This window comes from Panthera tigris, chromosome D2, assembly GCF_018350195.1.
Source record: "Panthera tigris isolate Pti1 chromosome D2, P.tigris_Pti1_mat1.1, whole genome shotgun sequence".
In the NCBI taxonomy this organism is placed as follows: Eukaryota; Metazoa; Chordata; class Mammalia; order Carnivora; family Felidae; genus Panthera; species Panthera tigris.
The window spans coordinates 79,643,344-79,668,398 of record NC_056670.1 but is presented as its reverse complement, the minus strand read 5'-3'; the positions used below and the strand labels follow the sequence as shown (position 1 = coordinate 79,668,398).

Genomic DNA, 25,055 nt, shown 5'->3' with positions numbered 1-25,055 from the left:
CCCCCTCCCGGGTTTCCGCTACACCCCCCATCCTCCACATTAAAACTGGGCTAAGCAAAATAAATAGCTGCAAGCTGTTGCATTTCATTTTGTTAAGTAGCTACACGTAAGATTAAGATTTTCCTTTTTGTGACTCGGGTTGAAAAGATCAGGTCTGGGAAGAACTTTTAAATCGAGACCTGGGCACCTGGGTGTCTCCGTCGGTTAAGCATCCGACTTCGGCTCAGGTCATGATTGTGCAGTTTGTGGGTTCGAGCCCCATGTTGGGCTCTGTGCTGACAGCTCAGAACCTGGAGCCTGCTTCGGGTTCTGTGTCTCCCTCCCTTCCCCACCCCCCGTTGAAAAATAAACTTAAAAAAGAGAGAAACTTTGTGGACTTAGGGATGTCTGATTCCATCGTCTCATTTCCTTAAAACTGTCACCTGAGACAGTGCCGCGTGGGCTTACAGAGGCCTCCGTGACTACAGCCTGGTGACTTCTCTTGTAGAGAAATGTTAGGGCGAGATTTGGGTATTTGTAAAGATCCGGATGTAGAACATCCGTTGTCATAAAACAAACTCACTACTCTGTTCCCGAGGTCTGAGTTGAATTTCCTGCGTATCTGCTTTTGTGTAAGCAACGCCTCCTTTGGAATAAAAGAGGGGCCACCCCTCCGCACTGGGGACACTCCTGTCCCATGGCGTGCCTGCTGCTGGTGCCCTGAAGTGTTGGCTCCTGAGACAGGAGAAGCGATAAGCCAAGTTGTGTCATGGGGCGTCTCTCGGGGCACCGGTCGCTTTCTCCCCTGGCCGGGCTGGGCCGTAGGTTTGAGCAGAGCTGCTCAGGATTCTGTTCGGTTTGGTCCTCGACTGGCTTCTGTGACCCAGCCAGCACCACACTTGGGAGGCTGAGCCTCCCTGCCCCTTTGGGCAGGCAAGCGGGTTCAGAGTGAGCTCTTAGCTGTTCCTAGTGTTAGAGATCATCTTTCCAGACACTTTGTTTTTGGAAATGAACAAAGGGTCCCAGCCGGCCAGCATTTCACATGGCCGACTTTATCTCCAGCAGAACACCTCAAATCCCCCTCCCGCCGGCCTCTGACCTGGTCGGGCCATGCCTGTCAGCCTCTTCCAGTTTCTCCTCGGCCACCAGGTGGCCCGCACACCTCGCTGGGTCGTCTACCCCCAAGTGGGCGCTACGGAGGAGCCTTCTCCAAATCGATGTGTTCGGGTACGTGATGGGGAGGGCATTGTGTCAGGTGCTGAGAGAAAAGGGGAGGAGAGAGTCCCAGGACACTTCGTGGAGAAGGCTGAATTGGGGGTCAGGTGGGACAGCCAGGCCAAGAGTCAGCTGTGCTGCCCAGGGGCGTCCGTCGCCATGGCAACCCGGGCTTCGAACCGGTGCTCAGAGAGGATGCTGGTCTTACTGAGCTGAGGAGATCCGACGAGGCATCGGCATCACCCCTGCTTTCAGCGTCGATGGACGAAACCAGCCCCGTGCCTGCCGCTCAGAATCTCCATTCCGGAATATGGTGGGAAACGTTCGCTTTTTTCACCTCCCTCTCCAAGTTAGTGCGTCCTGAAAAGGTTGTGTATTCTGAGGTCATCGGTGTCTCACAACGCACCATGCTGGGGGTCCGGGAGAGTTGCACAATCAATTCGGCAGGTGTACGTAGTCTTGAGCTTTGTGGTGGAAAGCTCTGCTTTTTCACCGTCTCTGCTTTCCTCTCCTTAGACGTTACGTCCCTGCCACGTTGTTTTCGTTTTCCTCACTATGGCCCATTCCTCACTGATGTGTCTTTAAACAAGAAGCAAGGGTGTAATAGAATGTCAACCTTCAGGGTGGCCATGCCCTTCCTGCATCAGGGAGCCTCCACTGCCGAGCCCAGGCCCTAGATGACAGGGCGGCCTGCCTGGGTTCCCTCTTCCCTGGCCGATCATGTGCCTAAATCTAAACTTCTGTTGCTTTAAGGGTGAGTGGGAGGTACGGGTTCTTTTTGCATCCGGAGATGGAGGGAAAGTGCAGTGTGCCATCCTGAAATCAGCCCATACCTTTCCTTCATGGAGGTGTCGAGCCTCATTGCCTCTCGGTTCTTGTAGAGCCCAACTGGGGGTTGAAATCCGTCAACCGGGCGAGTCCCTCAGCACAGCGACTCAGGGCTCTGGGGCCCGGGAAGGCCACGCAGGGTGTGCAGTGCCCTCTGCCGGCTGAAGGGCCCCATCACTGGGCGCCAGTCCTGCTCCTGGGAAGGACTGGACCAGGAGAAGGTCCGCCCCACGCCTGTGGTTTCCCTTAGCTTTGCCAGCGAGCCAGGACTGCAGACGGCACGACCTCACGCATGGATTCTGGAGTGCACAGCGTCCAGAGACCAGGCTGGAATCCTCAGGGGCAGCAGAGCAGTTGTGTCCCCTAAGGAAGTCCCCTCCTCTGGGCTGGCAGCCAAGGATTCAGGGCCTCCCAGTGGCAAGAAATCAAGAGGCAGAGGTCTTCAAAATCTAACATGAAGATTTGTAAAAATTCAAGACCTTATTGCAGTTCATTTAAAAAAAAAAAATTTTTTTTTAACATTCATTTTTGAGAGAGAGACAGAGACAGAGAGGAAGACACAGAATCCGAAGCAGGCTCCAGGCTCCGAGCTGCCAGCACAGAGCCCGACAGGGGCGGGCTCGAACTCACAAACCGCGAGATCATGACCTGAGCTGAAGGCAGACGCTTAGCCGACCGAGCCACCCAGGCGCCCCTGCGGTTCATTTATTTGTTAACCAATTCCTATAAAATTGTCCTTATCAGACATTTCGATTCAAGTGCAATCCATCTGTGTTGGAAGAAACCAAACAATCCAAACCGCCTTAAAAGTGTCACATGTTCTCTACTCTCCACCCTCCTGCCCTCCCCACCCTCCATTCCATAGGCTGTTTTCAAATTAATTTATCTTTAAGTAATCTCTACACCCAGCGTGGGACTCAAACTCACAGCCCCAAGATCAAGAGTCACGTGCTCTTTGAACTGAGCCAGCCATAGGCTAATGTGTAGCACACTCCCCACTAACACAGGTAGCTGTCCCCAGGTAGCTGTCCCCTGGTGACGCCTGCCTTGGTTGACCCCCAGGGTCCAAGCCCTTACTGGCCGTTAGTTATCCCTGCTTTTCCTCTGCCCTGGACCACAGCAAGCATACACAGGGCTTCTCACAGGCTGCGGACAGTACCCTCGGGTTACCTTGGGGGCATTGGAGAGGCCACCCCAAAAGCCTCAACCACGGCCAAGGCCCCTCTGCAGGCCTTTCATGAGAACTTTCGGACGTTCCGGATGCTTCTTGTGTAGGATGCTGACTTTTCCTCACTCGGATGCAAACATCCTGCAGTGGTTTCTTACATTCGGTCCGGAGCGGGAGATGAGCTGTCTGGTCATCGCAGAACTTCCTCTGTTCACAGAGAACTTGAGGCGCTACGCCCTTCATCCTGTCCACGCAGACTTCCCCGCTACAGGTCAAGATTGTCATGCCAAAGGAGGGCAGGGTCAGAAAATTAGGAAAGGAACAATTAACCCGTGTGTCTACAGTTCCTCGGTCTCAACACCGTGGGAGTAAAAGTTGGTGTTCTGCATTTCTTAATTTAAATGAAAATGTGTTTCCTCGCCTTTTCTTGTTTTGTTTGCTTTTGTTCCTAAAGGCTATTTTATTACGAAAATGAATATATTAATTTTGAAGCATACTTGTAAGTCAAGGGCCTTAAAAATGTGTGAAAATCCTGAACGCAGTGCATCTCATTTTCCTTCAGCTTGGGTAGACCAACACTTAGTTTTCATTATAACACAAAACAACCAATTAAGAAAATCATGAATCGGTTCTGTTCTTGGTGATAGTTGTTAGCACGTGAAAATCTTGAGAATTTTTGAGTTTTACATTTAACACCAGGAAACGAATTTCCACGTGCTAACAACCCAAGCTGAAGGACACGCTCGGCATCCTTGGCCGGGGAGCTGGTCTGAGCAGAAGAGTGCCTTTGACATCTGCTCCCTCCTGGTGGCAGCCTCTAGCCTCGTGGGCCTCGCCCATGGGCAGTGGGGTTCTTCATGCCAGAAGACTGCTTTCTAGGTTTGTGACCTTCCCAGCTCTTTGGGCTACATGGTCTTTGCCCTTCACCTCTGTCTCCTTCAGAGCCCCAGAGAATATTTTGCTGGGGTTTGGATGGAAAGAATAAAATTCCAGGCCCAAGAAAAGCTTTCAAAACTTTTTCTTCCCTAAATGTTTATTTTTGAGAGAGAAAGAGAATGAATGAATGCATGAATCCGAAGCAGGCTCCAGGCCCCCCTGAGCTGTCAGCACAGAGCCCGACTCGGGGCTCGAACTAACGAACCGTTATATCATGACCTGAGCGGAAGTGGGACCCTTAACCAATGAGCCACCCAGGCACCCTTCAAAACTTTCTTTCTTTTCTTTCTTTTGTAATCCATTTGGCAGCGGATTTTGACCCGGCCTGAAGTGTTGAGGGTAATTTTTGCATCCTGTATGGTGGAAATCTTAATGGTTGATTTGGGGGTCCACAGTAATATGGTGTGAGCTCTGTATTGCCTTTTAAAAACCAAAATGCACCTGACTTCTGAAGCTTGCCAGGCCCCTGGGTGTTGGAAAAGCATGGCGGACCTGTGCTAATCAAGCTGTCTGTGCACCTTCTGTCTGAAGATGTGTGGATGGGACCCTTGGAACGGACTGAGGGCATGTGACCAGGGTGTGACCTTGTCACCCTAGGCTTGGCTCCTGGGAGTTACCTGGGGAAAGATGAACGGCCTTGCCAAACAATGTACAGGTCTGGCTTCAGGAACCAGAGTGAACCTTCAATGTATATTAGAAGGTCCTGCTGGTTACCTCTGGGGCACGGGGAGGGGGTCTCCGAGTCACCTGTGCCCCTGGCTATATGCCACGTGATGTCTGAGCCATGGGTTTCCCCTTTCAAAATTGTTTTTGTTATTTATTAGAGAGAGAGAGAGAACGAGAACACAAGTGAGGGAGGGGCAGAGAGAGAGGGAGGCACAGAATCCGAAGCATGTTCCAGGCTCTGAGCTGTCATCATAGAGCCCGATGTGGGGCTCGAACCCATGAACCATGAGATCATGACCTGAGCCGATAACCAACTGAGCCACCCAGGCACCCGGGTTTCCCCTTTCACAAAAACCTAAATATGCCCCAAAGCTACTGAACAAACCATCAAGGAGCAGTAGTAGCTTTGAGACACTTACAAAATTGACTTCAGTAAGCTGATTTCCCACAAGTTGATCATCCCCCCCCAAAACTTCATTTTCTTCCTTAAAATGCAGTTCGAATGCTTCTGTTAATTGTGGTATTATGTCAGCCATTTGACCAAAGGCTAGGCCAGTGTTTTTCCTGCTGTCCCCTGACCCCTTTAGAACATTTGTCTTGTCTCGATTTCAGTTGGCTCTCCAGATAAGAGTCTACTAAACAGAAGCCAGATCCCCTGATCAGAGGACTCTCTCCAGCTCTCTTCCCCAGAACAGAATTTTTTGTTCCCATTTGGCCTCCAAAGATGGTGGAACAGGTCCTTTTGCGATAGCCTGAAGACCAGCGACTTCACTGGGTCTCCATGAAGAGCCAGAGAGGGCTTTCTGGGCAGTTGTCATTGTTGGGCCAGCATCGTCAAGGCTCTAGTAAAACGTGCTGACCTTGCCCCCCAACGTGCTGGATCCACACCACACACAGGGTCCTTGCCTTTGCCAGCAAGGGCGGTATGCTGCCCTAGCCTGATGGGTACCGCCCTCCCGGGTCACTCACAGGCTGGTGGAGCCTTGTAGGATGGGGTGAAGGAAACCTGAGGAGTGCTGCTGTTCCTTTAGGGACCCCAGGCTGGGGAAGGTGGGAGCCTTCGCTGCCGGGACTGCAGGGGGCCGTCTCTCCTTACCTTGGATGACGCCAGCCTCTCGGCCCCTTGGCAGAAATAACAGTGCAATATACTTGGAGGGCTCCAAGGGTTCACTCAGGATTTGGCAGCTCTTGCTTGACTGTGATAATAGTAATTCGTTAGCATATCCTGAAACTTGGTCTATCTTTATGAACATAATGTTTCAGTAGGTTTCATGAAAAGAATTGAAGGCAATCGCCATGGTTTTAGGTGAATTTTCATTGTGAAAGACATGAATTACTTTGTGTAAATTTCTTTGTCTGCCTAGTGTTTATGGAGACTAGGAATCGGAATAAAGAAACAGAGAGCATGTTAAAAACTTGTGATTTTAAGAAGGTAAATCAGTTGGGGTGCCCGGGTGGCTCAGTCAGTTGAGTCCCAACTCTTGATTTCAGCTCAGGTCATGATCTCACAGTTGGTGGGTACAACCCCCGAGTTGGGCTCTGCCCTGACAGCAGGGAGCGTACTTGTGATTCATTCATTCACTCACTCATTCATTCATTCTCTCCCCCCCCCCCCCCCGCCCCGACTTCCTCCCTCTGTGCCCTTTCCCCACTTGTACCTGCTTTCTTTCAAAATAAACATCAAAAAAAAAAAATGTAAATGAGCAAGGACTAGGTTGTAGTGTTTTGGGTCCCGGCAGGTGGGTTGCTAATGGTCACGTTTGATAAAATCAATCTGCCCATATTTTAGACCTCATTGGATGGGGGAAACATCCATTTCTCTTGTACTCGGTTTTGGGTGTTTGTTTTGTGTTTGATATGCAAGCAGGTGGTTATAAAATGAAGTGTTCTTCTTCCTGTTTGTCCCCGCTTTGAATTCTCGAGTTTCTCTTGGAAATCCACGTGGAGTAAACCTCCCATCCTCACTGCTCCTTTCTGGCAGTAACGAGAATCTAAGTACCTTTCTCATGCAAGCATCTTTCCTCTTCTGAAATGAGCCAGATTCACTGACACCAAACCTTTCAGCCCTAGATCACCTCTCCTCTCAAGCTAAAATAAAAGGTCAAGTAGACCTTCCTGTGGTTTACCCTGCAATTTTAGGATCTCCCTTTCTGGGGCAGAATGCAGTGGTTTTCTCGTAAGGTTTGGCAGTGGGATCCTACTTCTACAAATACCTGACTTCCCTTCTGACATTTCTTTAGTTCCACTGAGGTGTCCCTCCCAGCCTCAGCCGGAGGGAGTGGTATCCATGGCTGGCTCCCGCATGCCAGGGGCTGGCTCACCAAAGGAGGAAGGCCACGCGCGGCCCTCTGCAGCCCGCTGCTTTGCGCTGAATATTTTCACACGCATTCCACTCCCCTTGGGAACGTAAAAACATCCCTTTTTCACGAATGCAGATCCCGCTCACGCAACGGTCATTCCACATACTTGTGGTTCTAGAATATTCTAGAATGCTACTTCCATCCACTACAGACACCACGGCCATAGTCTGAGCAAAAGAGGGACCCATCCCCCTCTCCTTTCTCTCCCCTCTGTGCACCCTGATTTGTTGTGAAGCATTGATGAGATAGTGTCAGCTGCCGATTGTGGTGATAAATTCAGTGGCCGAAAGGGGCCTGATCTGTGAGCAGAGACATAGAAATGAACACAGAGCTTGGCTGTCAGAGCGGGCACCGCCCGGGGAGCCCAGGGCTGGCGTGCAGGGGGCACGGGGTGCTGGTGGTCTCCATGGACCCCAGCCGGAGACCCTAGCTCGCAGCTCTGCCCTGAAGAAGGCCTGTCCCTGCCGTCGGGAAGGAGGGTTGTGTTAATTAAGTCCTCATAAGTAGCTTGCTCCTCGGGAGAGCCAAGGAGGAAAATGTCACATTTCATACATTCTTGCTTCAAAGAGATACCGAGGGGAAAGAACGAGGCTCCGCACATCAGCGGTCACTGCCACGAGATCCTCACCAGACTCCGCCTGGTGGCTGTGCGACTCTGAATTCGCTGTCCACATGGGTGGGTGCCACAGCTGGAGGGGCCCCCACGGAAGGGCCAGCCCCCAGCCCGAAAAATATCCAAACAGGAGTCCTCTGCCCCTTTCCTTCTTCTTTTCTTTTGGTAAATAATAGGACACAGGCTATTTGTGTAAGCGGATGTCTGATCTTTCCTTTGATTGCATAATCGAGATCCTACTTATCAATTTTTCAGGACGCCATCTAATTATACAAATTAAAATTCAAAGGAAAGCAAAAAGAATGATTACGCCTCACTTGGGCGTAATGGAAGGAGGAGGGTGTGAAACCCGGCTTGCCTCGGATGATAATGCTGTCATTTTTCATCTCCAAGGCACTTCACAAATATTAACTAATTAATTCTCTCACCCCTTGGCTAACACGAGGTTCTGTCTTCATGCCAACGTCGAGGACGGGCCGCACTGCAGCTCGGTGATCGAACTCTGGCAAATGGAAATTGCCGGCCGAGCTCTGGGGCTCAAGGCCACCTTTCCCTCTGCCTGGGACTCCCTTCTCCCATTGGTTTGAGTTAGGAACCACCCCCCCTTCCCTGCCTTGTGTTGTTGCCTCTCCTACAGCCCAACAAAAGTGAATTTTTATAACATGACCGCCACACCTGTCCCACCTGCTTTGGGACCACCTTTGTCTCCCTAGCCCAGTATGGCCGGTTCAGGTTTGGGGAACTCTCCGGGTTTGAAGTTCAGGCAGGTTTGGGGAACTCCCCAGGTTTGAAAAGGGCTTAGTATCTCTGGGATGTTACGTTAATTATTTATGTCATTAGAAATTGTGCTTCTTTCCTAGCTCTTTAAAAAAAAAAAAAAAAAAAGTGTAATTATTGCCATAAATCTTTGAGGTGCGCCTCATTGCTGGGAAATTAGCCATTAACTACCAGGAAGTCTGCCTTCTCATAGTCAGACCTGTATTCTGACCTTTGATAAAGTAACTCCCAGCGTTTTGCATAATTGATGACCATACATAATAATCCTCATTATTAACCCTGGAGCCTCACTCTTGTCTCCTGTCCCCCCTCATTTGCTGGGTAACTGAGGACAACTTTCTCTGACCGTGTTGTTAAAGTAAGACCACCGCAGTGAGTCGAGAGCTCAGACGTTGCGGGGTGCAGATCGTGATTTGCGGCCTCAACTGCTACCTCGGATGAGGAGGAAATGAGGGTCCGGTCCCCCCAAGACACACACCCTCCACAGACAAGCTGGCCATCAGCTTCCCATTCTTCAGGTGGCTCGTGGCTTTCCCTCTGGAGAGCCCCACAGACCCCAAGCCACACGGGAGACCCTCCTCTGCTGCCTCGTTTCTGCCAGAAACACCGGGCACGCCTGGACAGGTGCGGGTGCGGTCTCCGTTCCCCAGTGTCGCGGCCGGCAGCCTGGACCCTCCCGTCGCCGATACCGTCTGTGGACTGGACGCCCCTGGCCCAGGCGGTTAGGTGGCCTGTGACTTCCTGCCCCGTTCTCGTGCGGTGGGGTCGGGGGCTTGTGTTGTGCTGAGCGGTGGCTTTGACTGCTGACCCCAAAGGGCAGTTTGGGGAAACTTTGTAAACTGCCCAACAGAAGGCGTGGACAGAGGCTGTCCTGTAGCCACGGCTGGGTGTCTGTCTTAGTGCAGGTGGGCCTGGGACCCCCTCGCCGGTCCGGGTGGGTCTGGAGTCGGCCCCTCTGCGTTCACAGAAGTACAGGGCAAGGCCCAGCTGGCTGTAGCGTGGTCTCTGGCGTCGGAGCACAAATGACTGCCATTCACGTTGTCAGCGATTGGTGTTTACAGCCCGGAGTTAAAAGCTAGGGTTCTGGATGCTGCCGTTTACTGCTTTCAGAGACCAATAATAATGCTCCCTTCCTGTCCAAGTCCGAGGGCAGGAGAGCAAGCGCTGGTGGCAGGTCCCCTTATAGAAAGTGGCAGTAAAGCCCTGAATGACTGTTGTCCTGTGCCCCGAGGGTGTCCAGAGAGTAAGGATTCTTTTCTCCTTGTTTCAGGGTTCATAGTGGCGTAATGCCCGCAGACTCCTGCGCGTTCCCCTAAGTTCTTAGAGGACCGCTTTGCCTTTTGAATCAGAGAGTTGCAAAGTTCGATAAAGAATGGCCCTTGTGGATAAGCACAAAGTCAAGCGACAGCGATTGGACAGAATTTGTGAAGGTAAGAGCCAGCGTGATTGGCGGTTTGTAACCAAAGGCGCGTAGCCCCGCCCTCGAACCCTCGCCCCGCTCACCGCTGACCCGTGGGGGAACTGGTTCCCTGTTGAGACTGCACCCCGCCCCCCCTCCAGCCAGAGAGCCCCCGGCCCGTGTCCCGAGCTGTGGTCAGTAGACCTGACCTTCGAGCAGGGGTGCCCAGCTCCCAGGGTGTAGGGGTGGGGCTAGGAGAGCTGGGGAGGGAGCGGCCCTAGGTCTGTTTCTGGCACACCCCTCAGGTCATCCTGCGTATGAAAGACGCTGCGTAACAAACAAGATCATCTTTTTTCACTTTCTGAGGTTTCCGGACTCTTATCTGTTTCGGATTAAGGTATTTACAGTGATGAATTCCAAGATACTACTGAAGAGTCCGTGCATTGTCTCTCATTACGTGTTCACATCCCTGGTATCTTTGAAAATGTCTGGAAGTGTTTTATTCATGAAAGGAAAAATAAACATAATTAAAATCTAATGGAAACCTGGGGACAGACCTCTGCGATGTTGATTAAACACCATCCCTCCCTAATGAGGGAGCGGTAAGAAATCCAGAGCGCGTGGCCCTGGGCTTGGAGTTGAGTGCTCCTTGCCAGCCTCGTCCCGGCTGCCGACTGGGCTGGCTCGGCCTGGTTACCGGTGACTTGGCTGCGACGTGTGTCACGGAGGTCATGGAGGGGAGCCCCCCGGGCGGGATGGGCTCAGCAGCACCCCCTGGGCTCGCACACCGGTTGGCCCACCAGCTGCCCCGTATGGAACGGTTTGTCCTGAAAGCAGAGGTGACTCCAGCCACGTGGGGTGAAAGCATCAATGACGTGTTGTGTGACCGTATGCCCGGCAAGAGCTCTGTGACACGAGAGGGTAGTGGTGCTGACTGTCCCCCACACCCCTGAGGTTCTGCTGCTGTGCAGGGGGCTGGAGATTTAAAGGTTTGGTTTTGTTTTTAATAAACATGCCAAAACGTTCAAACCTCCAGAGAGATCGGTAGGGCAGTCGAACGGATGCTGATAGTCCCTTCAACTGCATTTGCCAGTTGATGAGATTGGCCATCGTTTGCTTTCTTTTTATAGCTGTACAGATAGAGATACATTCGTGTATGAATGGATGGCTGGGCTTTCCAGAACCATGTAGAAGAAAGTTGCAGGTGCAACGGTTCGCTCCCAAATACCTGCGTGGCCTGTGTGCCCTTTTAGGACGTCTCCTGATGTAAACACAGCACCGTAATCACGCCCAGGGGCCGGACCACACCGAAGTGTCCTGCCCCCGTGCACGTGATTCGTGCAGGTGCTTGTTCGTGCAGGAACTCCTCAAGGGTCGCACCCTCCATTTAGTGGTCTTCTCCTTGGTCTCCTTAGCCTACATAATTTTTTGAAAGCCTGTTTGACTTTCAGAAGCATGACTAGTCATGGAAGAGCCCAGACCAACTGGTTGGTCGCGTCCCAGACTCTGGCTTCCACCCGATCGCGTGGGGATTTAGTCAGTTTACTTTTTGACCTCTGGCGGAAAGGTGCTTCGTTTGAGGTTACTGGGTCTCCTGTTCTAAAAAGCCTTTAGTGGATCAAAACTTTCCAGCGTTCGTGTCCTTGATGCCTGTGGTGCGGATTCCACCCGTTCTATGGTATTTATCTAGACGTACCGCATCGGAGACGAGAATGGGATTAGAGCCAGTGGCCTGTCCCCTCTACGTTTTTAGGGCTGTCGGCAAGGGCAAAACCAGTGACGGTTTTTTCAGACCCACTCTCCCCAGCATGGTTCACCCACCTGCCGCCCACTTTTTATAACCGAAATTTCAGCGTCTGCTTCACCTGTGAACGGCATTCCTGAGATAAGTTAAAGCTACAATTTTTGAAATTTCTCAATAGGCACCATCAGGACAGACATTTGAAATTCAGTTACTCGGGTGTTACTTGTAACCCACGATCCCAAACACTCGTTTGCTGTCCCGTTAAGTACAACAGGTGTTCCAAGGTGCTCCTTTGGTGGCCCTTGCATTTGTACACCGAGTTACCATTTTTCCAGGCTGGGTCAGGTGCTCACGGCCCAGCTGCTACCGGTGAGGCACAGAGGAGGCGGTATGTGTGCCCCTCACTTGGCCTCTCCCTCAAATCAGTTCCGTGGATCCAGTCATTTCCCCCTGTGTCTCCATCCGTGGCTTTGGATTGTCTCCAGTGTCTGTTCTAGAAACCCGGTCTACCTGCTCTTGAACATTCTATTGGGAAATCCAGAGAGCCCAGCAGACAGTCTTCTCCTTCTTCCTGCCAGTGCCCCACCCCCAGGACCACGTGTGTGTGTGTGTCTCTCTCTCTCTCTCTCTCTCTCTCTCTCTCTCTCTCTCTCTCTGTCTCTCTCTGTCTCTCTCTGTCTCTCTCTTGTTTCTGATTGTTAGGTTAAAAGCATGAAGTTGTCTTTCTGTGTTGTAGCCACTCTGGGCTCATAGGGGCTTTGTCTTTGGCTTCTTGGTTTCTTTGGTCTCTGGGAACAAACCTCCTTCAGATTTCGGTCCTCTCTCCTGCCGCCAGACCCCAGTGCAAACCCCAGCTGCAGGATCCCTTTCCAGACAGGCCCTCCTGGGTCCGCCTCCAGCCCCCTCTGTCTCTTCAATGAACACCTTTGCTCCAGCCTAGCCTGTCTGGTGGAAACTGAGCCTCACCCCTGCACAGAACCCCTGCCTGCCTTCCCAGGCCCAGCCCGTTCCTCCTGGAAACCTGAGGGTCTCCGTCCTCCTGAACTTCAATGTCCTGTGGCCACTCCTAGCCACTCTGCCCTCTGGGGTTCCGAGTTGAAGCCAAGGGAAGACAGGGTGGAAGGCAGAATCTGACTCAGGCCGCGTCTTCCCGTCACCCCCACCCCCGCCACGGGATGTTTGTTCGAGATGGAAGCACAGTGCAGAGTATGGCTTTGCTTCTCACCAGCCAGTCTTTGGGACTCCATCCAAATCAGTTGGAATAATGGCCTTTCAAGCTGACTTAGAAGCCAGATTTTAATTTTTCTTTTTAAAGGAACCGTTCTATTTTGATATTGATCATTTGTTCTCCGCTCTTGCCGATGCCTGGTCTCAAACAATCCCAGAATGCTGTTGTGTCAGGGTTGGTATGGAGTAGGGTCTGGTAACAGGGACTGGTCAGAGCTGGGCTGCAACGGCAGTCCATCTTTTCTGATGGACAGTTCCAGTCTTGGTTTCCCCCTCCGTTAAGTTTGCTGGCATAACTGATACATCGCATTTGTGAATCGGACCGTCGGAGTTTCAGTATGTTACATCTAGACACAGCTGGTGTGATTTTTCCCCAGATATTTGTTGGTCAGAGAAGAGGGCTTACTGTCTCTCGGCATCACCAAAGTAACCCAGGAAAGCGTTTTGCGGAAAGCTTTTTTCTGGGTTTGTAGAAGTGTAATATACCAGAATGGCTCTGCCGATGACATTTTGTCGGAACATCTTATTGTGGGTTATGGTAGAATAAATCACTAAACGCCATCCTCCCCTGTGGCTATGGAGAATGTCATTTGACAAAAGTAGATGTTTCATTTTACTTTATTTTGTTCAAATGTCTTATGCACGTGGAAAAATGGTCCTAATGATTGCATCCGTTGAGCTGTGATTAGTGCCCTCCTCATACCATAACTCAGGAGTGGACTTTCCCGCTTCCTCTGCATGTCAAGAAGAAATGACGTGAACCTCCCTTTGAATAAACAGCCCTGTTTGACATTGCTTACCTCTAGGATGTCCTCACCAGCAGAGGTAAAAAGTGAGAAGGTGGGTTCGTTGAATGGATACTGGGAAAATAGAGACCAACTGATATCTGTTAAATATAGGAGTAATTACAAATTCTGGTAATTTTTTAATTAAAAAAATTTTTTTAAATATTTATTTTTCATGTCTTTTGCCCATTTCTTCACGGATTATTTGGGTTTTGGGTGTTGAGTTTGTTTAAAAAAATTTTTTTTACATTTATTTATTTATTTTTGAGAGACAGAGCACAAGTGGGGGATGGGCACCCCAAGTGTTGACTTTGTTTAATGTTTACTTTTGAGAGAGAGAGAGAGAGAGAGAGAGGCAGGCAGGCAGAGCACAAGCGGGGGATGGGCAGAGAGAAGGAGACAGAATCCAAAGCGGGCTCCAGGCTCTGAGCTGTCAGCGCAGAGCCCGACATGGGGCTCAAACTCATGAACCGTGAGATCATGACCTGCGCCAAAGTCAGACGCTTAACTGACTGAGCCACCCAGGCGCCCCTACCTTTTTCGGTCTTTAAAGCGTATGTAGTACTTTCTACAGAAACAGCATCGAAGCTGGCCATTTCTAGGTAGTCCACAATCATTTCTAATAAATACCCATAAACAACCCCAAAATGTGGATTTTAAAAGGGGGATTTATAATGTTGCTGTACATTATAATTATATGTTTGGATTGGGCAATTATGCATGTTTCCAGTAATTATGTGATTAGCGATAATTACGTTAGCTGTGTAAATATACAATAGTCAACTAGACTCGACTTTAAACTCCAAAAGCATAAATGAACGTATTACTGCCATGTGCTCATGTAAAGGAAGGGAGCGAAGTCAAGTTGAAGCTTTATGGAAGTTATTGGCAAGGGATAAAAATCCACATTTCCCCTTTATCTGGTGTGGTTTTTAGATAAACTCCTTCCCCGGGGTGCCTCTTGTCAACTAGGGGCTGGGTTCGTAGAATTGCCCACGCTCAGTCAGGCCCTCGCTTTCTGCAGGTGGGAATCGGGTTAAACGTTGTATTTCTCTGTTCTCCTCATCTGTAAGATGCAGACATCAGCTTCTCTCTGAACTTGTCTGTGTGCGGAAAGGGCTCTGACTGCAGCTGGCAGATGTCCTTTAACTCCCTGTGTTTCTAACAGCAGCGTGTCCGGTCCGCTCATATCCACCTGTGCTTTGGGGGTGTGGCGTATTTGGCCGGTGGCTGGTGTTTCAGCGGCCGCCCCACCCCAGTGGATTTTTGCTCTTGCTCTAGACAGACCCCTGTCTGTGTCCCTGTTGATGGTCAAACTTCCTAAGTGCCCTGGAGCCACCTGGCTTATCTTCCCAACCTGCTTGGATTTGAGTGCCTTTCCTTGGGTCACCGCACCCTTAGGAAAGGCTGTCTGCTTCCAGGCTCAGTAAACCCCTCCCAGGAACCAGGGTGCCGATGGACCCAGGCCCAGTCTCCTTCCAACAGAGTAGGTCCAAGGACAGCAGAACAGTCCTGGCTGTGAAGAAGCGGAGAGCTCAGCCCACAGTGCCCCCCCACAAATTTGGAGGATGTCCCTGGGCCTGGGTAGGTCCCAACACCGCTCAGTGTCATTACAGGCATTTGGGGGGACGATGGCACCAGAACCCCAGAATATACTTTGGTGCCAGCTTTTTGTGCTGTGACTTCTTTTTCAGGACCTACAGGGGATACGCTGTGAGATGAGACCCTTGTTTCTGATCAACTCATACTCAGTTCACCAAACCACGATGTTAGGAGCATCCTGACGTTAATGGGACTCTTGCCCTAACAAAGCTCAGGGTTTGGGGCATGCTGTCTGCCTCCAGAGAGGCCTCCGGTGCCCCTCTGGGTCCAGGCAAGAACTTGGCTCAGCACCACCAGCCGAGCTGTGAGGTACCGGGAGGGGGCGTCTTCCGGGAACCGATGTGCATGCACCTGGTCACAGTGGTCTCTCTCTTTTGTCTGGTTACTTGCTCCTCGGGGGGGCTGGGCCATCCATGGGCTTGTTTCCCGTGTCCTGCTGGGAGAGATGTGTGTGCCAAGAGAATCCTTCCCATTCACACCCCGGAATGGGTGAAACAGCTTCTCGAAGCAGGGTGGACCGTCGGTCTTTACGCCTGCAAGGTCTTGGCAGCCCATCTTCCGACTGCCCCCGGGCACAGCCGGCTGAGCCAACGCAGAGTGTTGCCAGGCAGCGTCAGATAGCGGGCGGCGGGTCCTCTGCGCTCTTAGCTTGGTGCCCCTGCACGCAGACCCGTGCAGGTGAGCGCCTATGCTTTGGCCTGGACGTGGGTTCGGAGGTCCTCCCGGTGACCCTGTACGCCTGTCAGCTTTCCCCATCGCACAGGACGTGCCTTGAGGGCAAGGACTGGCTGTCCATGGAGTCCTGTTGTCCTGTACAGTCACACCCATCTGGTCCCTTCACAGCCTATGTGTTGAAGGAACAGGCACATGGTGGAGAAAAGGACATGTCGGAGGGACAGGGCTCCATCACCTTGAGTGAGAAAACCAAGGGCTGTCTCTGCCAATTGATGCATCCCCTGGATTGCTTTGGTAGTGTACTCCCCTTATAGGGTAGATTTCTTTGGATTTGGGGACAAAGAGACCTCGAGTGAAACGAAGAAGTGTCCTGGAGGTGCGGGTTACTTGAGCTGGGCCCTGGTGGATGGACGTGACTGGGGCATCTCAAAGCCAAGAGGAAGGAATTCTGGAATATTGGGAACCCAATCCAGATTAAGTCACATAAAATACAGAGTGCGATGGAGTGAGGGGTGGCAACGTCGAGGTGGGTTAGGGGGTTACCTGAGATGCTAAGATTTTGTGGGATTTTTGCTCTTATTGGAGGTTTTTACAGAGAGGAAAGAAGAAAGTGGTTTTTGTTCTAGCACCTGCTGAAGGCAGATCCCGTGCGGGTCAGCTTTCCTGGTAGATTTTTGTCCTGTGGCTTGCCCAGGCCTGCGTCCCAGCCCGGGGCTCCAGCTCATACTTAGTTTCAAAACATGCCCTAAAAGAGGAATGGACTTTTACCCCCATCACAAGAGGGAGTCAAAGCTAATTTTCATAATACAGCTGTTAGTAAGTTTCATAATCTAGGGACACCCGAGTGGCTCAGTCGGTTGAGAGTCCGACTCTTGATTTTAGCTCAGGTCATGATCTCACCGTTCGTGGGATTGAGCCCAGCCTGCTTGAGATTCTCTCTCTCTCCGCCTCCCCTTCCCTCCCTCAAATAAACTTTTTTTTTAAGAGTTTTATATGGGGCGCCTGGGTGGCTCAGTCGGTTAAGTGTCCGACTTCAACTCAGGTCACGATGTCACAGTCCGTGAGTTCAAGCCCTGCATCAGGCTCTGTGCTGATGGCTCAGAGCCTGGAGCCTGCTTCCGATTCTGTGTCTCCCTCTCCTTGCCCCTCGCCTGCTCTAGCCCTTTCCGTCTCTCTCTCTCTCTCTCAAATAAAATAAAACATTTTTAAAAATTAAACAATGATAAACGGCTAAGTCTGGAGTTCCTTGAGGGCTGGGACTGTTTACATGGCAGCTCATCTTGGAAGGGTAGGTTTGGTTATACGGCCCCATTTCAGGTCTGGGGTTTTCTTCCGAGGGCATTCAGTGCTGTGTCAATCCCCTGATGACTGAAATGCTGTCTGGCCATTCTCGTTTTCTCTTTGCATTCATGAGAACGTACATACAGGCAGCCTTGAAACTCTATTTCCTATTTCACCAGTGCACTTGGGTCCCCCGCCCCCTGCGATTGAGATCAGCCAAGGAAGTTATTTTGGTAGGGGCCCTGCGGGAACAGAAGGGACAGAAAACTTTTCTAAAGGCAGGAAGCTGTTTTTAAACATAAATCCTAAAACACTTGACAGAAACAAACAACCAACACAGCCTGTACACATTTAAAAGTAGGAAGCAGGATGTCCTAAGCCCATCTTTGGCCCTGTTTCTGCAGGAAAATAGCGCGTAACCCACCGACCTCTGCCGTGTCCCCCCGGAGATGCCGCCCGTGGAAGGCAGAGGCGTGGGCGCTGCCGTGGCTTCCGTGCTGGGACCCAGCAGGCACAGGGGAGCATCTCTGGGGGCTCCGGTTTCTGCCTTCGCTTGTGGAGCTGCCGTGATCTTGGGGGCCCGAGGGCTGGAGGGGGACCAAGAGATGGAAGGCTGGCCAGAAATGCTCCAAAGCTCGGCCTGGCTGCCTCCTGAGAAGGAGCAAGCATTTATTGCCACCAGGCGGGACACAGCACAGCCGTCTGTGGACAGGCAGTCAGACCCAGTGCCCTTCATGTGAGTCCAAACGTTAGATTGGGTGACTCCGCCTCATGCTTGAGAAACGTGTAATTTATTTGTGAATGAATGTGGGGCTTAGACCCCAGAGCCATACTTTCCTTGTCTTTTCAAGCAGTTTCCTAGGTCACGGTAGTGGTTGGAACACGAGATGCTTATTGGTGATTTGCCCAAGGGCGAGCTGGCTGGTTGTGCCCTCCTTGATTCTCCTCCCTGTCCTTCTGGAACCTTATAGATCATCTCTGAGCATCTTCTGATCTGTCACACAGGGAAAATGAACAATTGGCTTTGGGGGAGGGTGTTGGCATCTAACCCTCTCCCCCCCCCGGCCCCGGGGGGCTGCCGTTCGGGTTATTCTACGACGTCCGCTCTGGCTTGGGTTCATTTTGTCTGCAAGAGAATTTGTGTTGTCTCTTAACTTTCGGAAGATGGCTTTTCCCTCGGCGCAATTTTCCATAGCGAAACTCTTTGCAGGATTGAAGGGTTAAGTCTGGGGGACTCCTTATCCTCTCAGAAATTGGGCCCATCTTGCTTTATTTCATAAACATGAGCTTTGCAGAAAAGCGGCTCGCTCGAAGAGGCTGCAGCGCACTTGAGAAAAATCTGCCTGAGCGTTTGGGAAAGCGTGAGTCAAGTTACAGGTGTTTTCACCTAACACAGGAAAACATCTGTCCTAATATTTGGCGGCTTGTGGAGCCGGGGCTGCGTGAGTTTGGGTGGCTTCCAAGTGGGATGAGTTGGACGAGGATGGAAAGGAGACCCGGGCCTCCTCATTCCCGTGTGGAGGGGGAGGCGCCCACCCCGGAGCCTCCCCCCTACCCACCACCCCCCCCCCCAACCCTGCCTCTGGCATTACACTTTGCCCTCCTTCTCAGAAATCTGTTACTGGTTTCATAGGAGCTGTTGGGTGTACATTCTTCTAGACGGTCCTGCTTCGGTCAGAGAACTTGAACCTTAAATGAGGTATTTGTAAGCCCGGGTGAGCAGGTGCGCTCCAGGGGTGACGCGCTCCCCTCCGAAGCGATGTGTCCGTACCAGGAGCGGAGCCTTTCAGGCCAGCACCACACAGTGTTAACGGTTTCTTCGTGACAAGATGGGAAGGAAAGGAAATGGCACGATGGACTGACTAATCCTGAGGCTTGAGGTGGTTTTATACCTTCCACTAACAGAGGTGGGGGGCCCGGCTCCCACAGCAGCCCAGTGCTCCCCACGCTGAGGGGCGGGAACAGCCCAAGTTCAGGAAGTTCCTTTCTGATACTCTAGCACTTAATTTTGTAGGTGACCTCTTCAGTACCTGGGGGTTCTGGAAAATCGTAAGCAAAATGACAGAATTACTGTGCTAACGAGGTTTCCTGTTTCGGGCAGCAGCGGGGCAGAGTGACCCAAGGTCAGCGCAGGGAATTCTGGAAAGTGGAGCGTTTGCTATGCCATGTGATCCACGTCCCATGCCCTGTGGCCCCCCCCCCCCGCCCAGGACAGGGCCCCCGGCTCCATCCCCAGCGACTGGGATGTGACATAATCATAGCTGCTGCTTCTAGAGTCACTTGGGGCCAGAGCACCTGGAACGGGGCCTGGTGCAGACATTGACCAACGTGGACGTCCTCTAAGAAGGAAACGAACGGTAGGAGGAACGTGACACCAGAGAGGCCTTGTTTCTGGTCACCTCTGCTCTTCCCGTCTTGCCCGGCCAGCCAGTGGAAGTGTTGACAGTGGGGCAGAGTCCCCACCCCTCCCCCTTTCGGCCACAAAACCCAAGACCGGAAGGGGAAGGTGACGAGGTGGATGTGGGCCCGGGCTTCTCGGGGGTGTCTGGCCCGTGTCCTCCGTCAGGCTGAGGTGTGACCGACCTGATAGACGTGCCAGCTTGTGTCCTGTGCTCCGTCTGAGAAGGGTCCCGGGTGTCGCGCCCCAGCCTCCGCAGCCCTGAGCGGTGAGAGCCTGCCCACGGCGGGCCTGCCCAGCTTGCCAGCCCAGCCGTGCCGGGAAGTGATCTGCTGTAACCAGATAGCACTGTTTCCATTTGGTTGTGGGCTCCAGACCGCCTTCCTATCCGTTTGGACGTGTCTTCTAAGCGGACACATCCTGGGGCTGCTGGGGAGGTGTGTAAATACCGTCTTGCGTGTGGCCAGGCCTGTTTCCTCGTTGCCTGCCCAGCCAGGCCTTGGGTACCAACGTGCCAGCAGAGGAATTACTGACCTTGGCACCAGCAGGCTGCTTTTATACGTGGAAACCCTACATTTGGCAGTGTGGCTTGGTAATTTTTTTTTTTTTTTGTTCCCCCACGCCTCCCAGGAGGGGATCGCGGGGGAAGATTTGGGTCTCCTCCTGCCAGCATATTTTTCCAGAGACCTTGAGGCTTTGTTGGTGTTTTGGGGGTCAGAAGTGGTAACAGACTGGGTTCCTGGGCTCCATCCTTGGCGTGGTTTCTCAACAGTCCGCGGGTGGCCACAGAGCGCTCGGGGAACAGCGCTGTTGTAAACAGCCGGTCCCCACGTTTGGTACGCCCGTGTGCACCGGGACACAAGGAGATGGGATAGAGCCCTGCTCCCTTAAACTGCCTCGCATTGCCACGCACCCCCAGTTCAAAGTAGGATTTGCACCTACTTTCCTCTCTCGCGGTACATTTTCGGTATTTCTCATTCCAAAAAAAATTTTTTTTTTTTTTTTTTTTAAACGACCGGTGTTTTTCGTAAGTGAAAAATCGAATCTGACGTAGACGTGGGTGAAGACAGCAGTCCGGTTTAACGGCTGCAGACGCGCACAGTGTCTCGTCTGTAAAGGTTCTCAACGGCACGCTGCCTTTGCAGCATCATGATCGTGAGCTTTTGTTTTTGTGGTGGGTTCGGTGTCATGGGCTCCTGTGGTCGGAGGAGGGGAACCTGTAGCTTGGCTCTGAGTTGTTTCTCTTGGGACCCTTCTCTCTCTTTAAAGAAATGGTTGAATGCTCAGAGGTGGGCCGTTCCTTATCGAAATTAAGTAACTGTTGTCCTTTGTGTTATTGCGCCTGAAGTCCCTCTGAGCCATGTAAGGATCTTAATCCTTGGGACTATGGAGAAGCCTCCCCAACATCGAAGCTCGCCGAGCCTGCTGGAAGGACGCTTTCCCTGCGAACGGATATGAAGGAAGGCACACCTAAGTTGCAGAAGCTTCCCGGTTTCCTTCCTAATGTCAGGGCTCAGTCGTTGACCTCTGTTGTAGTCTTAAATTTTCTTTTCTTAATGTTTGTTTATTTTTGAGAGAGAGAGACAGCGTGAGCGGGGGAGGGGCAGAGAGAGGGAGAGACACAGAATCCAAAGCAGGCTCCAGGCTGTCAGCACAGAGCCCGGCGCGGGGCTCAAACTCAAGAACCGTGAGATCATAACCTGAGCCAAAGTCAGAGGCTTAACTGACTGAGCCACCCAGGTGCCCTTCTGTTGTAGTCTTTAAGGTGGCAAATTCTAGATCACACACCGCAGGTGTGTGTTTGTTTGTCCCTGGCAGGATGGAGGGTTTGGTGTTTTATGATAATAAGGCAAAGAATGCATGTGGACTTGAGCGGCAGAACTCATGTGATTGGTAACCCCGGAGTCCTCTCAGAGCCAGATTTCACTATCGGCGGGGCATCGGGCTGCAGGCCTGGCCCATTTCTCAGGGCACCTCGTGTTCTAGAATTGTGCATGAGATTGTTTTTTTCCCCTTTTTATCCTGCCTGCCTGTTCACATTTAATTTGTTCTTAGCCGTGTGCAATGGATTAACATTTCATCAGGATGGATTAAGATTGAACTGACATTAAAGCAGTCTCTTCCTATTTTCCTTCTGTCACTTTTAGGCGACCCGAGGCGGGGGGTGTGGGGGTGCTCATCCCAAAAGTGCCCTGGTGAGGACGAAGGAGATAAGCCAGGGCTTCAGTGTGAAAATAATTCCCAGTCGTGGGTCGGGAGGCCTGGCTGGAGCCCTCAGCCCTCCTCCTCCGTCTAACGAGATGTCACATGGAACAAAAGCTTTAGGGGTTTTATTTAGCTCCTAATCCCCGCGCTGAGAGAGCCGAGGTCCATGTGAGCTCGCCCACCGGGAGGAAGGGGGGCCGGCGAGCTGGGCGCAGCCTCGTCCCCGGGACTCTGGTGCCGCAGCTGGGGAGTGAGGCGAAGTTACCGTGAGTGTTGTGTTTTGCCTACTAAGGTTTCGGAGGATTAATAATTTAGGCCGTACTTTGAAACGGAAAACCCCCAGTTGGTCTTTCCTGCCGTCCGGGAAGGGTTCGGATGCAGCAGGCCCGCTGTGATGTGTGTCACTGAAGATTCGTAGAGACCGGCCGCCTCCCCCGCCTCGGCCGCCGCCGTCCCTCCTTCCCGATGCCGGTCCCCAGCCGGCAGGTCCCCATCGGCCGATCCCAGAGCTGGGATGCTGCCGGGTGGTACGAAGGCCCCTGGGAGGTGGCCGAGGCCCCGGCGAGGAGCAGCTCCGTGGCGGACGGCGGCACGGCGGGACCGTGGTACGAGCCCCAGGGCGCAGGCGAGCCCTTCCTCTACCGGGAGGCCTTCTTCAACTCTGTGGCTGGCAGCAAGAGCCCCGTCGCCGACTTCGCCTTTTACGACAGCAGACAGGCGCTGATGTCTGGTCGGGGCGCCCTGCTGCCGCGGGATTACTACGGCGACGCGGCCGCCCGGGTGCCCAAGGAGGCTCGCCACCCGCGGGACCCGGGACCCAGCCGGTCTCTGCCTGGTTACGGCGTGACGGGCGGCAGGCTGACGTGGGATCAGGTGCAAGGCCGGGTCCCCGCCCTGCAGGATGCCGGGCACCTGTACCGGGACCCCGCGGGTAAAGGGGTGGCTCAGGGGCAGCGGACGCAGAGCCGGGCCCCGTCGCCCGCGCACTGTGCGGGGGAGCTGCCCGATGGCAGGTTCTCGGCCCAGGCCCCCGCCTACCCCGCCGGCCACATCTACAACGACGTCGCCGAGAGGCCCGTGGATTCCGCCCTCTCCAGGCAGGCGGCCCCCACCTGCCTGGTCGTGGACCCCAGCACGGCCGCGGCGCCGGACGGCGGCCCGGGGGTGGCCCCGGGAGCCCTGAGCCGAGGCTACGGGCCTGCCCGGGAAAGCGTCTCCGGGCTGGTTTACGAGAACTGCGAGGCGGTCCTGCCATCCTTCCAGGGCCCCGGCGGCAGGAGGAGCGCGCTCCCTGAGTTCCTGGCCCTCCTGCGGGCCGAGGGGGTGGCGGAGGCCACCCTGGTGGCCCTGCTGCAGCAGGGCTTTGACTCTCCCGCCGTCCTGGCCACCATGGAGGACGCGGACATCAAGTGCGTCGCGCCCAACCTGGGCCAGGCCCGCGTGCTGAGCCGCCTGGCCGCCGGCTGCAGGACCGAGATGCACCTGCGGAGGCAGGGCCGGGTGGGCCCCCTCCCCCGGGTGCGCTCCAGCAGCTTCAGCCACCGAAGCGAGCTCCACGGGGACTTGTCTTCTCTGGGCGCCGCGGCCTCGCAGCCCCAGCCCGTGGGTCCCCTGCAGGCGGCATCCCCCCGAGCAGGAGACCCGGCCCGCCGCCCCTCCAGCGCGCCATCATCCCAGCACCTCCTAGAGACGGCGGCCGCCTACTCTGCCCCCGGGGTGGGCGCCCAAGCGCCCCCCTTCCCCTCCAACTCTGGGTACGGCTCACCCACCCCCTGCGCCCTGACAGCACGGCCGGGCCCCACGTGCCCCCCACAGGCCGGGGTGGCCTTAACTTACCCGGGCCCGGCCCCTCCCCTTCACCCAGGCCCCAGAACGGCCTACTCCACGGCATACACGGTGCCCATGGAGCTGCTCAAGAGGGAACGCGCTGGGGCCGCGTCTCCCCTGCCCAGCCCCCACGGCAGCCCCCAGCTCTTGCGGAAGCCCGGTGTCCCCGTGGAACCGTCCACCCTGCCGCCAGCCGGCCAGAGCCTCCACACGCCTCACTCGCCCTACCAGAAGGTGGCCCGGCGGACGGGCGCCCCCATCATCGTCTCCACCATGCTGGCTCCGGAACCAAGTAACGAACCCGCCCCTGCCCTTCCTCGTGGGACGGTGAGGGGATGGTGCGGGCAGAGGTCGAGCACAGGACGGTGGGGCCTCACGCTCTTACTGCTCTCTTGCCACGCCCGGAGAGACCAGCCCCTGCGCCCTCGTGCCCGCACACACTCCCGGGCAAGGCGCCACAGGTTCGCTTGGGTGACGCGGGTTTGCCTTCAGGCGGACCCCCTGGGACAGCACCCTCCTGTTTCTCTAGTTCAGCTCAGGTTGCTTAGGGAACTTGCCTTTATGGTGATGACCCACAGCGGTGTATCTGGGAGAGAAACCCAGGCTTCGTTCAGGACAGAATGAAACCGTTGGCCCATGGGAGGGGGGTGTGTGTGACATTTTCTCCAGTTCACCTTCAGCGGCTTTGGAGAAGGCAGGGGTGTTTATCCAGTGCCTCCTGTAAATCGTTGATCATTCATTTGCCATTTGAAGTATGTTCTAGCATGGAGCCCCGCCCCCCCAGCCCTGACGTGTCTCTATACAGCGTCAGAGGTGGGACTGTCACCCACCATAGAGCTAAAATCTGGCGTGCTGCCAGACTTGTGTGTTAAAGCGAGATGACGAACGAAATCCCTTAGAACTCCCTGTTTCAAAAACAGACTTAATCTCGTTGGAATACAGTTGGTTGGGAATTCTGTTGACTTGTAGGGAACGGTATATTTTCAAGTTGAGGAATGAGAGAACCGTCCTAGGTGGTTGTCTTCAAAGCAGGAGACAAGTATAATTTATTACATGTGTTTCCTTGGGCATTGTGGGTAAGAATCCGGGTGGACGTCCCCCGAACAACGCTTTACTTTGAACTGTAAAATCCTTGCTGCTAATTCAAGCTGTACATCCGTTTTCTTTCTTCCTTCTTGCCTCCCCAGTTTAGAAAACTAAACCCCTTTTAAATGAATTTTTGTTTTCTGAATAACTAGAATGCTCGGGTGGAGGGACTTGTGTGGAAATAGGATGTGCCTTTTTGGAAATAACCCCCTCGAGAGCTGTGGGAGCCTGATCTTGAAACCCTGAGGTAGCTCGTCTATCTTGTGCGCGGAGCTGGTGACCTA

At 53.3% G+C, this 25,055-nt stretch overlaps 1 protein-coding gene across 5 annotated transcripts in view; it reads left to right on the top strand.

Moving 5' to 3' along the window:
* CTBP2 (C-terminal binding protein 2) overlaps positions 1 to 25,055 on the top strand; it is a 159,181-nt gene that overhangs the window by 100,378 nt on the left and 33,748 nt on the right. For 3 of the 5 annotated variants that reach the window (XM_042961275.1, XM_042961277.1, XM_042961276.1), the window contains one exon: positions 9,813 to 9,972. In XM_042961275.1, coding sequence (XP_042817209.1) covers positions 9,915 to 9,972 — 58 coding nt within the window. In that variant the 5' untranslated portion in view covers positions 9,813 to 9,914. Of the gene's footprint in view, positions 1 to 1,053; positions 1,207 to 9,812; positions 9,973 to 21,354; positions 23,978 to 25,055 lie in introns of those variants that run through there. The other 2 variants (XM_042961278.1, XM_042961279.1) reach the window with 2 other exon arrangements.